This window comes from Betta splendens, chromosome 2, assembly GCF_900634795.4.
Source record: "Betta splendens chromosome 2, fBetSpl5.4, whole genome shotgun sequence".
Taxonomy (NCBI): domain Eukaryota; kingdom Metazoa; phylum Chordata; class Actinopteri; order Anabantiformes; family Osphronemidae; genus Betta; species Betta splendens.
In genome coordinates this window covers 17,115,751-17,131,694 of record NC_040882.2, presented here as the reverse complement: position 1 = coordinate 17,131,694, position 15,944 = coordinate 17,115,751, and the positions used below count along the sequence as shown (strand labels likewise).

The 15,944-nt window shown below is 42.9% G+C and overlaps 1 protein-coding gene across 4 annotated transcripts in view; it reads right to left on the bottom strand.

Annotated features, from left to right (window-relative positions):
* Window positions 1–56: 56 nt before the first annotated feature.
* The window catches only part of dock11 (dedicator of cytokinesis 11), a 40,372-nt gene continuing 24,484 nt past the window's right edge, over window positions 57–15,944 (bottom strand). For 3 of the 4 annotated variants that reach the window (XM_029128155.3, XM_029128163.3, XM_029128177.3), the window contains 20 exons: window positions 15,466–15,554; window positions 14,347–14,467; window positions 14,200–14,266; window positions 13,790–13,837; window positions 13,319–13,464; window positions 12,527–12,642; window positions 12,281–12,418; window positions 11,425–11,607; window positions 11,054–11,167; window positions 9,277–9,492; window positions 8,584–8,641; window positions 7,752–7,858; window positions 7,404–7,526; window positions 6,570–6,683; window positions 5,655–5,801; window positions 5,137–5,347; window positions 3,981–4,171; window positions 3,739–3,839; window positions 3,471–3,609; window positions 57–1,520 (listed from right to left, as the gene is read on the bottom strand). In XM_029128155.3, coding sequence (XP_028983988.1) covers window positions 1,431–1,520; window positions 3,471–3,609; window positions 3,739–3,839; window positions 3,981–4,171; window positions 5,137–5,347; window positions 5,655–5,801; window positions 6,570–6,683; window positions 7,404–7,526; window positions 7,752–7,858; window positions 8,584–8,641; window positions 9,277–9,492; window positions 11,054–11,167; window positions 11,425–11,607; window positions 12,281–12,418; window positions 12,527–12,642; window positions 13,319–13,464; window positions 13,790–13,837; window positions 14,200–14,266; window positions 14,347–14,467; window positions 15,466–15,554 — 2,519 coding nt within the window. In that variant the 3' untranslated portion in view covers window positions 57–1,430. Of the gene's footprint in view, window positions 1,521–2,302; window positions 2,319–3,470; window positions 3,610–3,738; window positions 3,840–3,980; window positions 4,172–5,136; window positions 5,348–5,654; window positions 5,802–6,569; window positions 6,684–7,403; window positions 7,527–7,751; window positions 7,859–8,583; window positions 8,642–9,276; window positions 9,493–11,053; window positions 11,168–11,424; window positions 11,608–12,280; window positions 12,419–12,526; window positions 12,643–13,318; window positions 13,465–13,789; window positions 13,838–14,199; window positions 14,267–14,346; window positions 14,468–15,465; window positions 15,555–15,944 lie in introns of all 4 variants that reach the window. The other variant, XM_029128169.3, reaches the window with a different exon arrangement.

The window sequence follows — 15,944 nt, the reverse complement described above, 5'->3', positions numbered from 1 at the left end:
GTGTTATGACCTTATTTGCACACGAGGGTCTTTTCAAATAGTTTTTTTTTTTTCACTTGATGATTTCCAGGTTTTATTGGAAAAAGGCTTTACAGAGTAAAATCAACAAGCAGCAGCAGCAGCAGCAGCACCTTTAGTAAACAATGCAACAAAATGCGAACAAAAGAGAAAAAAATCTCTGCTCAGACAGATGTGGACTGATTCCAAAATGTTACAAATATAAATACATACAAACATACGTGGATAGAATTTACAGCATCGGAAACAAAAATCTGTACATCCGCTATATTATATTACTCATTCATCAGCTCATTTCAGTGTAGCACTTGTGAAATACTGTGAATAACCAGCATGTGACGGTTCTTTTGAGTCTTTTGAGAAGACGTGTTACAAAGGCACTGGATCTAAACCCAGGTGAGAGGACCTCCTCATTCTGACTACTCACGTCACTGTCTTCTCAAACACTGTTTAATTAAAGGGAGCCTGCACGCGTACAATACTGTGATTGTTTCAAAGCTCTGACAGATTTTTAATCTCAGTATTTCCTCCCCTGTTTCACATTATTCATTACTTCTGCAATGCAGAGCTCATTAGAACCAATAAACCTTTACAAATATAATGTAACAGAGCTACTTTTAAAATACGCAGACCTCACATCATGCACGGTGGCTGTAGGTGGGAATGGCAACGATCTGTGATCAACTTCTTAAGAAGCGAGTTGAACAGCAATTGAATTTCTCCACTGTGGGATCAATAATTTTTATCTTTATTCTAATGAGACCACGAGCAGCCAGGTGGCTCCTTAACTGTGGCAGGATGTCAGAGGCATTCACACAGAGGGACCAGGGACCACGGTGAGTAAAAGGTGCAGTTATCCAGAGCCGGGCCTTTTTTTAACTTTGTAACACACTGAGTGGTTGTATTGTTTGGCATTAAACAAACAGAGAAGTAAGTCAGCCCCACACGCACCTTTTCTGTGTTTATCTGTTCATCACAGCGTGTCATGCTGTGTGGAATGTGCTGCGGCCCGTATTATAACCCACGTCCTGATCTTTGCTTATGTACCTGGTACAAGATAATTAGCTGAGTTGGGTTATTACACGGTACACAATGATTAGATGTTACGATGTCACGTCCGGACCCTGGGACCGTTGGGTCCTGCATAGATGCAACAGGCTGCATTCTTGGCAGAAAGTACTGTAGGAAATTCATATTAGCAAAAAGTGCAGTGCAACCTAACCTGATAGCATGAAAGCTAATCTGGACATGCTGCATTAACAGGTAGCTGCTGCGATCTGGAGTTTTTCCAGCTTGACATGGTGTCAAGCGTAGTATGGCAGAAATCGGTTTGACATCTTGTTGTTTAGGTCCTTATCAGAGGAGTGGGGGTTACATGAGGCTGTGTGGTGGTGGTGGTGGTGAGATGGGCGTCAGGCCAAGTCAGTGGACGTCCCACTGATGGCACTAAACACATGGAGGGAGTTCTGCAGCAGCGAACGCATCATTTCCTCCTGGTAGATCTGGAAGCAAAGCAAAGCACAGACAGGATGAGACGAACCGCTCATACGGGTCGACACACTCAGCTGGAATACATGGGACCACGGGACGTGACGCACAACGGATCCCATCCAACGCACTCACTCACTCTGAATGTGACCTGCTTCAACAGATTCAAACATTCCTTACTCATGTTGTTGATAATCTTTGCCCTGGGGAGGACAGGTCTGACTGCTGCAACCACGGGCGTGAAGCCCAAGTCAAAGAGATGGACTAGCGTCAGAAACTTGAAAGGCGTGTTTGTTTAGTTGAGTCTTGGCTCGTTCCTTAAGTCATGTACAGTAAAAGCAGTCGGGCGACGCTAAGAATGTATTTGGGCCCTAATAATTTCAAATGTCCAGGGCTCAACAGGGAGCAAGCGTGCACAAACACATAATTTGTTTAGAGCCGCCTCTTATTTGCATTGGAAACAGCTTCATATAATACCAGTGAAAGTCTTCTATTTAAATACTTTTAGCATCTGTTCGTGATGCGACACGTTTGTGCAAAAAGGAAATAATGACACCTGACAAATCCATGTTTGACCTCTAAAGCCTTGTTAAAGTCTCTGTGTTTAAATGGGATCACATTGGCTCAGTTCCACTAATTTGAATAATTAGGTAACAATTGTACAAACGCGTCCACTCCCACTGCTGCTTTATTATGAGGAACAGGATGACATGGTTGAAATAATGTTCACATTTCACCACAATCCAAATGAACAATAAGGCGAGTTAGGCTTCAAAGATCTCTGCGATCACATTACCTGAGTGTCCTTAAAGCTAAGGCCAGCACAGTGGAGAGAAGAAGTCAGAGGGGTTAGTTGGTGAAACACAAAGGAGTAACAGCTGTGACAGCAACACCTTACACAATCAGCCATACACCAGGGGGGGTCACACAGAGGTCCTCGCTGTCCTGCTGGTTTTCAAACTCTCCCTATCCCAGCTACTACTGATCCCCCTGACCCTCAGTCAGCCAAGGCTGGAGAATCCAACGGACACGCCTGAACAAGGGGATCCGTCGGAAAACCAGCAGGAGGGCCTGAGTTTGACACCTGTGTCATACACCATCCAAACCCAGCACAACCTGAGATACCACAGCTGCACTGCTACGTGAATACAATCAGTGAAATTGTAACAGTGAAATTGTGTCGCTTCCCTAAAATACAAAGTGACTGCCACATCGTGCTCTCTGTGCTTCGAGTTGGCTGAAATCCACTGACTGGCTTTTGTGTGAGGGTTAATTGGGTGTTAAAACAGGAAATAAAGTGATTGCTTGACGTTAAGTTAGAACTACTTCCTGATGCAACCATTGATTATTCACTCCCACCTTTGTTTATCCAAATGGTCACATCCAAAGTGTTTGCTAAATCATCAGATAATACTCTGTCAGTACAGTTATTGAACCTGCTATTTGTTTTATATCGCACCTGATTCTGATTGCTTACACAGTTTTGATAAAATACAAGAGAAATGTGACTAAAATCAGATGATTACTGTATCTTAGTGGGAGAATACGGCTCCGTGTGCATCACATTTCATCACATCACATCGCATTACTGGCCATTTACTGTACGAGGATCCGATTTCTTAGCTTTTTACATATGACTCAACATAGCAGCAGCGTAGACACATCCAATCCTTCCACTGCCAGCAGAACACAACAAAGCTGAAGGAATATGTGGGGGGGGGGGGGGGGGGGGGGGGGGGGGGGGGGGGGGGGGGGGGGGGGGGGGGGGGGGGGGTAACTGTTTGGTAACTGGTAATAACCAGTACAAACCTGGATCCAGGTAACCAAGTACCATTAAGGTCTGTAATCAATGGTTTGGCTCATTGATGGTTGGGAACCAAGCCTTAGTATTGGCCTGTTACAGAGCGTCATGGGTCTAAAACCACACTACATCACATATTTGTTTCATGTCAGCTACTACGTACCTGCTCGTGAATGATGTCTGACAGCTCCTTCACCATTTCTTTGAAGTTGGCCTTCAGGCCCTCATGATACTCAAACTGGTCTTCTTTGATAATGCGCTCATTTATGTCCAAGGCCACGCTGCACGCCTCCACAAAGCGTCTGCAACCATCAAAATCAACAGAAGAACGTTAGAGGCGGTTCAGGTCACAAGAAAGGAAATATTCAGGGAGAATCTGAGGATCTAACAGTGAAAATCAACAGGCCGCTATGTTTAAGAAAAACAAATACCTAAAGATATCCTTCAGGTCCTTTACTTTCTTGTTTCCAGACTGGTTGGATTTGCTGTCATCCAAGAATGCTCTGGCATAGGCCATGGGACCCGCATTCACCTGCCACAAAACAGGTTGTTGTGACCTCTTTCACAGTGATTCAGTCAACTGGATCGCTAATGAAAGCGTTTGAATTGAATGCGAGCAATTCGACACGCATCAGGTGTGCTATCTTTCACTTCGCTGCCTGGAACCGGTCACCTGCACGGAGACGCAGCCCTGCAGCTTGAGCTGCAGCTGGATCATGTCCACCTCCTGGCTGGCGCAGAGCCTGCTCAGCTCCGCCGTCCGCGCCTTCATCTCGTCTATGGCCACGTCCACTGGCTTCAGCTCCACTTGCTTCTCCCCCATCACCTCCACTCGCTTCTTCACATACGGGAAGGTGTTGGTGGCTGGGGGCGGGAAGACAGACAAAACAATGTCGGCTCGTGCTTGCAGATGAAAAATAATAACAGTGAGACCGGTTGAACACAGACAAACATGCATCTCCAGGTGAAAGTAAATATGAGACCGTGCACTACGAAAACAATATGATTCTAAGTAACAAATGCATTTTGTCTTTTTATCAAAGGTTGGCACAGCATGATGACTACTGTATTTGTTATAAAACAATTAGCTGCTTCGGGGTATGAGATAAGCCAGCAAGGTTTCAATAGGTGGACTCAGGGATCCCACTAGGCAGCTGCCACACGCTGCAGTCAGCAGCTGTTTTATTGTTACCCCCGTTAAGGAGGTCACAGCCCTGCACATATAAACAGTCCCAGGAGGAAGACTATGCATGAACCATCAATTAAACTGGACGAGGCGATTTGACATACAGCGTGTCATTTCAAACTATGGAAGAGGTTATTTCCCCCCACGCGTTACTGGCGTCTGTAAGGTTTTAAAGCCTATCTTAAAACATCAGTTTAGTGCCCATATAAACATGGAGCGAGGTTATTTCCTGTAATCGCTCCTCGTTCTGCCAATCGAGCCCTTTACAGCAAAAGCAGATATATCCACAGATCTTATTCCTGGGACAAATGTTTCCAAATATGTATCTACATCTAAAACATGCATTTTACAAATCTACTGGAAACAATTCAAATTTAAAGTCTTTTTACTTTAATTTAATTACTATTTAAGTGTTCTTCTGCAAAACTTCAGTGGAAAAAAGTAAACTAAAAATGCCAGTTTTTCTGGTCACTTCTGATTTAATGACTTGTGGAAGGGACCTCTCAATCAGTACTTGGCCAGTATAAACAGAAGAAAGACCTCCGCCAGCGCTCACATGGGAACCTGTTTATGGACACACTGAAACCCATCCACACATGCTAAGCTGAGGCAGTGTGACGTCATCGTAGCGCGTGTGACGTACTCGTGAGCACCGTCCTCCTCTTGCACTGCTCCTCCACGCCGCCGTGCTTTTTGCCCGACAGTGTGTACGGAGTCTCAAACACAAAGCGGTTAATGTTGTGGCACTTCTCGAAGTCGGTCTTCTTCTCTGGCGCCTCCTTCTCATCGAAGTAGGGCTTGACGAAGGTCACCTGCACATAGGCAAACTTTGGGTCCAGGTCTTTGGGGTTTACCTGAACAGGGGCAATAACAAAATATAGACATCAGATGTTAGGGGTGGTAGAGTTAAAGCTCTGGTTCAAACCAGTTACAAAGCAATAATAATAAAATGACCCAAAAGAAGCTTAAACTGGACATTATCAAAGGTTTTTGTGGATGCTACATGTGCTGCCTAGTCAAACAGCCAGAGTTTCTGAAGCGTGAAGCACCCCCGGACAATATTCAGACACACACACATATTCATGTTTTGTATGTAAACAGGAAAATTGGCTGAAAACACATCAACACTATTCATTCCCACCCTCCATTCATCCACTGCACCTTGTTTGAGTCCTGGATTATCTTCACGTTTTCGGAGCCAAACTTTTCCCCGTAGAGGCTCAGAAGCCGTTGAGAGATTTCAGACAAGCCGGTGAGTTTGGGCTCTTTGTAAATATACTCCTTCCCATCCTCCTCCTCAAAAAAGCCCTGTGCGAAATACACAGTTGTATTCAGTTAGTCATCTGCCGCATGCTGGGAGAACCTTTGATTTATACAGGCCAACAGTTCAAAATACATCTGGAAATGTTTTTTTGTTTTCATGGAAATCAAAAGTGCCATGATGAATATGAGAAAAAAAGGAATATATGATATGATTAAACTGACTCTCTATCCAGTTTTTCACTGTGGGCCATATCAACATTAAAAAAAAATGCTGCTTGACTGTGCAACTCAGCGACAATTGTCAGCCTGATGTCTCTCACTGAGAGACGATATACCATGCATCATGGCTGCTACTGGGAAAGCAGTGTAATTCAATTATTTAAAGTCGTAGAGTCATCTGAAGGCAGCAAAGCAGATGCGTGGGATAATTGTGTGCAGGAAGCATCAAGCATGATGACTCACTACTGGTGCTTTGCTCCTATGAAACAGTATGAATGACTTTGAGTTGTGCTGTCCTTAATAAATACATTGTTTTTACTTGAGCCTGAAGCTCTCTGCAGATGTGGGAGTTTGTTTTTACTTCCTAAAATGTTGCTGCCGTGCTAACATGGCAGCACATTTCAGATTATTTTCGATGCAATCATTTGTGATTCGTGCCCACACCTACGTGATTTACATGCAGAACCAGTTTCCGTAAACCCTTTTGCATGCAGCGCAGCGCCGTGCAGTTAAAAATGTCCTCACAGAGTGCAAATAACAAACAGTGTGGTCACTGCGATTGGACTTTAAACAAATGACGCTGCCAGGCCTCACCTGCCCATAAAAAGCAACTCTGAAGTATGTCCCAAGGAGTCTGCGCCCTGAGTGTATCACCTCCATGATCTTATTGTAGGCTCTGTGCAGGGTGTCGTACAGTCGGCTCAGTTTCTGGAAAAACAGGACAGATAGGATCGAACTTGGAGTGTGCGGTAAATGTTTGTTTATTGGCACATGTAGTCATTGCGTGCAGAGACAAGTGCAAGCATTACAGTAGGTATGATCTGCCAGGAACCTAACATCCATGTGTGTTACTGTATGGTCACGTTGATTTAAAGCATTAATGGCATTTGACTGATACATCTTTACCCTTGACATTTTATATGTGCATATGACATGGTGGTATTTCACGGCCCGTAAACAGAGTGTGCTAAAGCGTTCCTGCTGTCAGGGTTCTGTGACAAACATCAAAGGTTTAAACTCATTAAACACATATCATTTTGCGTGTGGGGAAAGTCTGAAGACATGGGTATGCAGACAATTGGGTGGGGTTCCTTTTAATTAAATGCTGGCCAAAATTCAGCTTGGGCACTGAACCAGATGCAGTATTGACAACATCGTAATACTACTACTATGTTTACTGTAGGTAATATTAATCTTATTTGTCCCTATATGCAAATTGCTTTTAGGTTTTTCTGTTGTGATTTGGTTCTAGCTGAAAAGCGGATTGAACTGAGATGAACTGAACTGGTGATGTAGCTGATGGACTAAGTGTCTGTCATAAAATGAGATGAGGAGCTCCAACAACATATTTCTTCTGCAACACTGGGGCGGTTCCTTTACGTGCAGACGTGTGAAGACTTGGTACGAGTGGAGATTGTGCTACTGTACCTCGTACTCGTGGCGCTTCTCATAGATGGGGATGACAAGCTTGGCGATGTGCGTGATAAGCTCGTAGCGCTCGGCCTTCCACAGAGCCTCCACACAGACCTCAAGGTGCTCCACCAGCACTTCCTAAAGAGCAGCAGAGTAACAGATTTCTGCTTAACCAATGAGCCAATTCACAGTATTATCATCAAATATTGTCATAAAAAACAAATGAGTGACAAAACTACTAATCTGACGAGACATTCATGATGAAAACAAGGTACTTGATGACAGCTACGCTGGATAATTGATCTACATGATTAAAAGAGAGGTTGATTAAAATGTTTATTTGTTGTGCAACTGCCGTCACACCTCAGTGTAATAGACGTCTTGCATTCCTGTGTCTTCCTTCATTGCTGCTTCCTCGTCAATATTTAAAGTGATCTTCTTAAAAGCTGCAAGGCCACTGGGAAACAACTCTGGCAAATGAACAAAGCATATTATTATTAGTAGTATTATTAGCATTACGTTGTTGTTCTCTATGAAGGATGACGTGACACTAAACATCAACTACATAATGCAGAGACTCTACGTGCGATGCTACCTTAGATCGGGACACCAAATACATTTACAAATGTTAGCTGTTAGTGTTAGATTAAAAATATAGTTCTTCCACAACAAACTACCTCATTTGTAGTAACAGTGAAAAAGAAAACACTGTGGTGAGGTTTTATTGAACTGGAAGTCATTGTTCTGCGCTAACAACATTTGTCCCTCATGTCACCACAGTGAAGTAAAAAAACAAACACACAATGGCTTTTATCATCAGTGCAGGCGAATCTCTCTGCAGCACCATGAGACTCTGTGGAGACTGTTTGCATTTACTGCTGAAGCTTAATGATGTACTTTTAGTCCTAATATTTAACTCCTTTGTTGTAGCAGTACCATTGTTTTTGGTCAACTGGAAATGCAGCAGGCGAAGGATAGCAGGTAAACAAAGAGTTTGTGTGTGCGTGTGTGTGTGTGTGCGTGTGTGACTAGTAACTACATCACCAACTGACAACAACAGCTCGTGTGTGTGCCTGTGTGTGTGTGTGTGTGTGTGTGTGTGTGTGTGTGTGTGTGTGTGTGTGTGTGTGTGTGTGTGTGTGTGTGTGTGTGTGTGTGTGTGTGTGTGAGAGTGTAGTTAAGTTCAGGGCCTTACTTTTCCTGTGCAGGTACTCTGCCACCAATGCAGCCACATGCACGTAACACATGGCTGCCTGTGGAGACAACAAACAAACAAACACATGGAGGTTTAAATAGCAGAAATACAAAACCAAAAGTGGAAATATGAGAACTGAAAAAGAGAGAGTCAGGAATAAACTGAAATATAAACATCTTTTGGGTCACATATTCACAGAGTGTAGCATTATTGGCATCTCAGCAACATAAGTGACTGAAGTGTTACAGTATGAGTCACACTCTCGCTGTGTGGTGTGTGTGTACTGTATGCCACACCCTCATGAAGTCTTACACTAAGGCCTGAACACAGAAAACTTATCAAAGGCCAAGCCAATGATTGTTTTTATGTTTGATGTATTTATATCTTGTATGTGAAACAAACACAAAAAATAACCAAAATAAAAAAAAAAATATTACAACAAAAAGAATAATGACCTTTGATCAAACACAAGCATAAAACTATTCTTTTTTGTATATAAATTATTCTGTGCTCTATTTATGTGCTTAGAATGTTCCCATCAGGGTTCATAAACATAAACAACCCCATACGGTGTTGCAAAGTGTTTGTTTTGAGTCAACAGAGCACATGCCAGTAATGTTGGTGCCCACTGAGCACACAGGCCACAATGGGAAGTCAAAGCAAAAAAATGTGTCTTTGTGTCTTTGTTGATACCTCAGAGAGGTCTCCGTTCTTCAAGTGTGCTCGGGCCATGCTGTCCAGCCAGGTCCGTCTCAGCTCAGGAGTGCTGGCGTAGGACCGGGCCAAGCTGTACTGCAGGTCCAGAAGCATCTCGGGGTCTTTCTCGTGCTCCCTCATCTGGGCCGTGGCCATCAGCACTGTGCGGATACGCTTTGTCAGACCCTTTACTTCGTTGGGGAATGTTGTGGACTGAACCATGCAGAGATAAGCAAACGAAAGCAGACATCAACACAGGAAGCATGAATGCATGCATAGACCTGATCTTCAAAGGTGGGCTCATCACAGCCCACACCATCCAACGATTTAGTTCTCTTTACTTACAATCTGGGGGTTGTGAGATGAGGAGGTTACTGTACACATATAAACTTACTGGCCTTATTACTATTACCGCATGTACACAGGTACAGAATGATTGGGTTCATTCTAGTGCAACAACATTCACTCACACTTTTACGAGTTGCAGATGCTGGTGCCTTTCCCCGCTGTCAACTGCCACTGACATGTGCATAATGGTACGAGATTAACCTGCTGTCACTTAAGTCACTTAGACTTTGGCTGATCAGATAGATTCTTTACAAAAGGTCCTGGATGTTCATATATCACATATATTAAATAAATTAACTAAATCACAGCACATCTGCTGTTATTGCAATGTATTTAAGAAACAATAATGGGCTATACTTCAGGTGAAAAGTACTACAAAAACATACAGTGCACACATTTAAAAACAGCTTAAGTCTAATGTTACCAGGGACACTTCACACCATGTTTATTTCTTTCCCAGGCTGCTAGACTTCAACTGTCCAAACTGTTTTGTTTGCTATCGCTTCAAGTATTTTGGTTGTAATTATCATAGGCAAAACCCAGAGCACATACAGTACTGTACAGCCATCACGCAATGAGCAGAAATATTCAAATCATGTTGTAAAACTTGACCCCGATAGCCAGAAGCTACTGCCTGGAACCAAGAAACTGGCAGAATGCAATTAGTAAAACAAAGGGTTGCATGCCTGCAAACCTCTTCGTAGGGATCTCCTTGATTATGAAAATGGTGAAGATGAATGCAATTAGCGCTCATGATTGGACAACTGCAGATAAAAAAGACTGCAGTAACTAGGGTTAGTTAGTGTAGAGAAGAGACCTGCTGTGAGGCAGCAAGTCTTACTTTCATGGCTTGTTAATGTATAATGTTAATGTGTTTCTGCAACATTTCCACTGTTCCCACACGTCCATTACTGTTACACAATTAGATACAGAATAACAGTGAATGCGGTTGGACTGGGAGTGATGGGAGCTCAGCTCGAGAGACACTCTCAGATGGATGTGTGGAATGCTTAGGTCTTTTGTCTATTATCATAAATATAGTAACTCCAAGAACATATGCTTGTATGTGTGGCTCAGTTTATAGGAGTTTGGGTAAAATGTAAATTACAATTCAACAACATTTACAATTTTTCTGACTTTTTGAAGAACATTTTTGTCTTTTTAGAACAACTTTGCCTTTTATGATGTCTGTTATGATGACTGTCTGCTAAACATAATTCTATGGTCTTAAACTATAAAATCAGATTTAAAAAATGTGATCTACAGTACTAGTGCGTTTGAGCAGCCTTACAGTAAATGGAATGATTATTATTATCTATTTACTGCGCTGTTTTTGTTCCCTTAAACCTTTTGAGCTTCTGAAATACGTCACAGTATGTTGTACTTAGTCCTCTGATAGGTGGTTATGTTAACATCTGCTGTATACCTTCATCGCCTTGTCACTATTTGCGAAGTTGTTAATGATAGAGAGCGACTCCTGGAAGCGCGAACTGCCGGTCAGTGCCACGTCAGAGATCAGCTGGCTTACGGCAATGATGATCTGAAATCAGCCGAGAAGGAGGCGGGAGGGCAGATGAAAGAGGAAAAGGAGAAGAAGAAAAACATAAATACATCAAATGCTCTAAATGGTCCATGTATTGACCTGTCCAGTGAGTGCTAATGGAAAGCTAGACCAGCCAGACACTCAGCAGGATTCAGTCCTTATACAGCTCAAACACAAAATTCTTCATATTTGCTATGAAAAGAATAGCCGGCTTTAGGAGAAACTCTGTCTCACATGTGGCTTTGCTGCTGTACCTGCAGGTGTGTGCGTAGGAAAGTCTTCCTCTTGGTGTACTCGTAGTTGTTCCTCATCAGCAGGTAGAGCAGGGCAGACGCCTCGGCCCTCACCGACGCCAGCTTGGAGACGCAGCACTTAAGCACCTCGCAGCACAGAGCCTCGCAAAGCGTCACCCGGCCCTTGAACAGCACTGACGGGAACTGGGGGGACAACGTGTTAGTGTATTAAAGGCCGACAGAAGGCAGAGGTGAGATTAGGAAACACTGTCAGTATGAAGCGAAGAAAAAAGGAAAAGTGCCAAAACATCAATGTAGAAATATTGTGGAATATCAATGCAATAAATGCAAAATGACTGTACATTCCTTTTTCATTATTTATCTTAAGTGTTGTTTACTCTGACTCAGAAGAAACTTGTCAGAACAGAGCAGCCTGCTCTTCTCTGATTCATTACGCAAGTAGCCAACACTGATACTGCTGATACCATCTGAGGTTTAATAGGAAATAATAGGAAGGGGGGGGCTTTCTCCCTTGGGAACTGCAGTACATGCGCTCCCGCGCTAATCTGACAGCGAGTCATGTTCGAGCTTGCCTCTTCTGCCTTTCAGGCAAAACTGGAATGTATGTATAATTAGTGAAAAAAGGAAACGCGCCTATGGACAACAACACAGAAAACAAACTGTTCTTTGCATCTGCCGTTTTTTTCTCTACAAAATCTGTGGATCTCAAACTGCTTCTATGTTTTCTGTGTAGGTGTGGGCAAAACATTTTCAGCTTTCTTCAACTGAAGACAGCTGGCTGTTAATGTACCTCACGATCCGAGGCACGTTAATTTCACTTTTGGAGCAATTCTAAACATGTCAGCATGCAGCATACCTTGTTAATAAAGGCTCGAAGGCTCGAGAACACGTGTTTGAGGGCAGCTTCTGATTGGCCAACTTTGAGGAAAGCCAGGTAAACGTCAAACACCTTCTTCATCAGAGCGTTGTGACCTTCGCTGTCCAGCAGCTGATTCTGTTAAACACCCACACACGGAGAAAGCCTTGATTAAAAAGCCAGGAAACGAGGAAATGCAGTGGTGCAGTACGAGTTAGGGGTGTACGAGTGTGTGTCTGTACTGACCTTAAAACACTGAGTGAAGAGAGAGAGGACGTCCAGGACACTGAGGCAAACTTCTGTGGAGATATTTCCTTCCAGAAGAGCCTGATGGTTGATTTCTGCTTCAGAGGGTCCTGTTCCTGTAACAAACACGCATTGCAGTGAAGATCAGAATTATTTTTCATTTTACTGTAGTGGCTGGTATTCACTATTTCAATTTGCAAAAACAGTTCACATAGAAAGTGATCCATTGTTTATTAATGCATGGCATCAAACTGAAGGTTACGTTACAAGAAACAGTGGCAGTACAATGGACAGTGGACACTCAGTTGTGTTTGTGGTATGGCTTCACATGAACGTTGAGCAACAGCCTGGTTCCCCTGTATCACTATGCAAACAGCAAAACATCTTTTCATGCACCGAAATTAAAAGGTCATGTTACCGTCACACGCAGAGATCTGGTCTTGTCACTGTGATAATAATCACAGGATCTGAGAACAGCCTGGGGCCCATTGACTAGATTGGCTTGGAATCAGTTTGTTTGCCTTGTGTAACACAGCAGCAGGTTTCTGACAATGCTGCTTTTCCACAGACGTCACTAAGGCAAGTGTGTGGCAACTAAAACTGTCTTTTCTGGAGCAACTTACAGTAAGTAAAGCACTCTAAATCCAGATGTCAACATCAATGTTGCATAGTCTTTGTAGTATTTTCTCAAACATTTCTTTAGAAAAACAATCTGACACGACTGTAACCCCAGGGTAGCGTTTCTAAAAGTTTCACCCTTAGTTTTGCATATTTACTGGTGTGTGCCGTTACCTATGTTGAGAGTGAAGGAGGTTTCCATGGTGCTGAACTGATGGAGCTTTGTTTGCATGAGACTAGCTCGGTTGCAGCGAATGGCCGGCATCGTCTGCGACTTCCTGTCCGAGGAAAACAGCTTCGACATGCAAACCTCTGGATTCCTGTATGAATTACAATCCACAGTAGGAGAGAGATTGGGAGGGAGTAAAATTATTTCTTAGAAAGTGTAAGAGGAGAGATATGAGGGTGAGATGTTACAGTTGACTGATCTCCAGATATGTAAACCTCAATACAAAACAAAGACCATTGTTTCTTCAATTGCAGAGCACTGATTAATCAAACTACGAACACTATCTGGAAAACTACATACAGTAAATTCTCTATACAATTGTAGCTGACAATTTGGCCAGTATTCAAATTCTGAGAGATAAAGCATCTTTGACAAATGAGGTTGTAACAATAGTGTGGTAGACATTTCAGACTTACCGGCTAATGCTCCTCTTTCCAATGTACCGAAACTGAGACAGGCAAATCCTGTAGAGAGAAGAAAACAGCTGAATCCACAGGCAGCAGTGTTGAATTTGAGTTTGTATCTCATTACAAGTAGTTCACGTTTAGTGTTTATAGTATATATGTTAAGTAGTTTCTGTTTTTTCTGTTTTTATAATGATTTAGTTCCAGTGTATTTTCTACGTTTTGTCTTTCCTTTTGTGTTCAGCATGGTGTCAGCTACACTAAACAATATTTGTCAAACAACAGCTGACTAATGACTATTGGCAGAGAAAGAGTACAACACAGTTACAACACAAATCTATTGACTGATGTACAACACCAGACTACAGCATTGCATAGTATTCACAGCATGTCATTACAACAAAAGCTCTTATGTGACTCACTCTAGCAAAGTGAGGAAATTCATGATGTCTTGAGGGCTGACTTTGCTCCAGTAGGCCATCAGAGTGTCTGTGGACAAAGACGAGCGCATCATCTTTAGACTTAGCAACGTGCAGGATGTTGCATTTTTAGCCAAGTTCAGCACTGACCCTCTGATAAGGTCTTGACAATGTGAAGGAAGGACAGCAGAAGGCCTCTGATCTCATACTGGCCCAGTCTGCTGGCGGAGGGCAGGGGGCTGCTGCTCATAGTAGAGCAACGTCTCTGCAGCTGGAACCAAATTCAACAGACAAAAAGGGTGGAAATTAAAACTAAATGAACCACCACCACCAGATGAGTTACATGCATCAGTTTTCAAAGCTATGACAGATTGCTATGTATTTTGGGTTGACATTTTGCCAACCAGCATGTGTAGGATTATTTGTTGTGTCTATTATGCTGAAAGCTGATTGAATCATTGATAATGTGCTGTAAGTGAACCTGCAGATGCACGTATTCAGGTGAATGCGCTGCTCATGTTTGCCATTAAAACGCTCTGTCCAGACACGTCTCGCTCAGTAAATAATGGAAAGCCCAGCTCAAAGTGGAATTCAAACAGTAATATTGTTTGGCGTGCAATAAATTAAGCAAATGCAATACAAGTATAATTTAATCTCCATGTGATTTTAATGGGCCAGAGCTGCACAGCTGGAACAGCGTAGGGTTCATGTGCTGGTCCTGGATCCATACTGTTAGTGGGCTTCGGACACAGACACCTCACACAGATACAACGCACTAACACTGTTCAAAAGCAACAAGAGATATTGTTTTTCCTGAACTATATTTGTCATTATTATGAAAAAACATTTGGTTGAAAATGTTCTTGTGTGCTTTGGCATTTAAGTAATCTTAGAGGTGTTATCTCAGCTGTTTCTGGGTTACATACTTGGCATTCTGTTCTGTTAGCGCATGGAAAGCGCATTGTGTGGCATTAGAGAGGATCCAGAGAGGATTAGAAACAAGTAAGACTGAAGAGGCAGCATACTTTTGCTCAAAGAGCTAATAGCTTGTGGTCACTTTGCATGGAGACAAACTGTGCGGCTGCAGCAGGGAGAGCAATGGGTGAAGGCATAATCTTCCATGGGCAAAACATGGTTTTGTGTTTGTTTTGAATGTCTGAAACTAGTTTCCTAGGGACTTTTAAACTGATAAAATATATTTTCCCCTCATTGCATACTGTATGTGTCAGGCTGAATAAAGTGGTGAAGTACTGTACTTCAGCTCCTCACCTCTAGGCTGTCTGGTGTTCCTGGGTCCATAAACAGGGAGCCTCTGGAGTCCTCTCTCCTCACAACATGCCCATTTTGAGCCGGCAAACCTGCAATCCACACAGTGGCGAACTGTTCATATCAAATGATAGCAGCGCAACAGCACACTCACTGGCTAAAGTCCCACAAGCTCGGTGGCAACAATATTTGCACAGACTGTTAATGTATCCATTAGAAGGTGAGTTAGCAAGGATGGGTGAACCAGAGGAATAATGCCTTCTGTGGCTTAGAAGCAGCTCTGGGAAGCCTGAGAACTATAACCCCAGCCAGACCACTTGGGAGAGGAAACTACTGAACTGCACTATGGGAAGAGCGTGCGGGGTCAGTGGAGCACAGATTAGTCTGCTTTGATTTTAACCAGCCTTTTTTTAAATCGGTCTCCTGTGGGTCACAAAAACCCTTTAAAGGATTATTTCATTCTTTATTGTTTCAATCTGTCA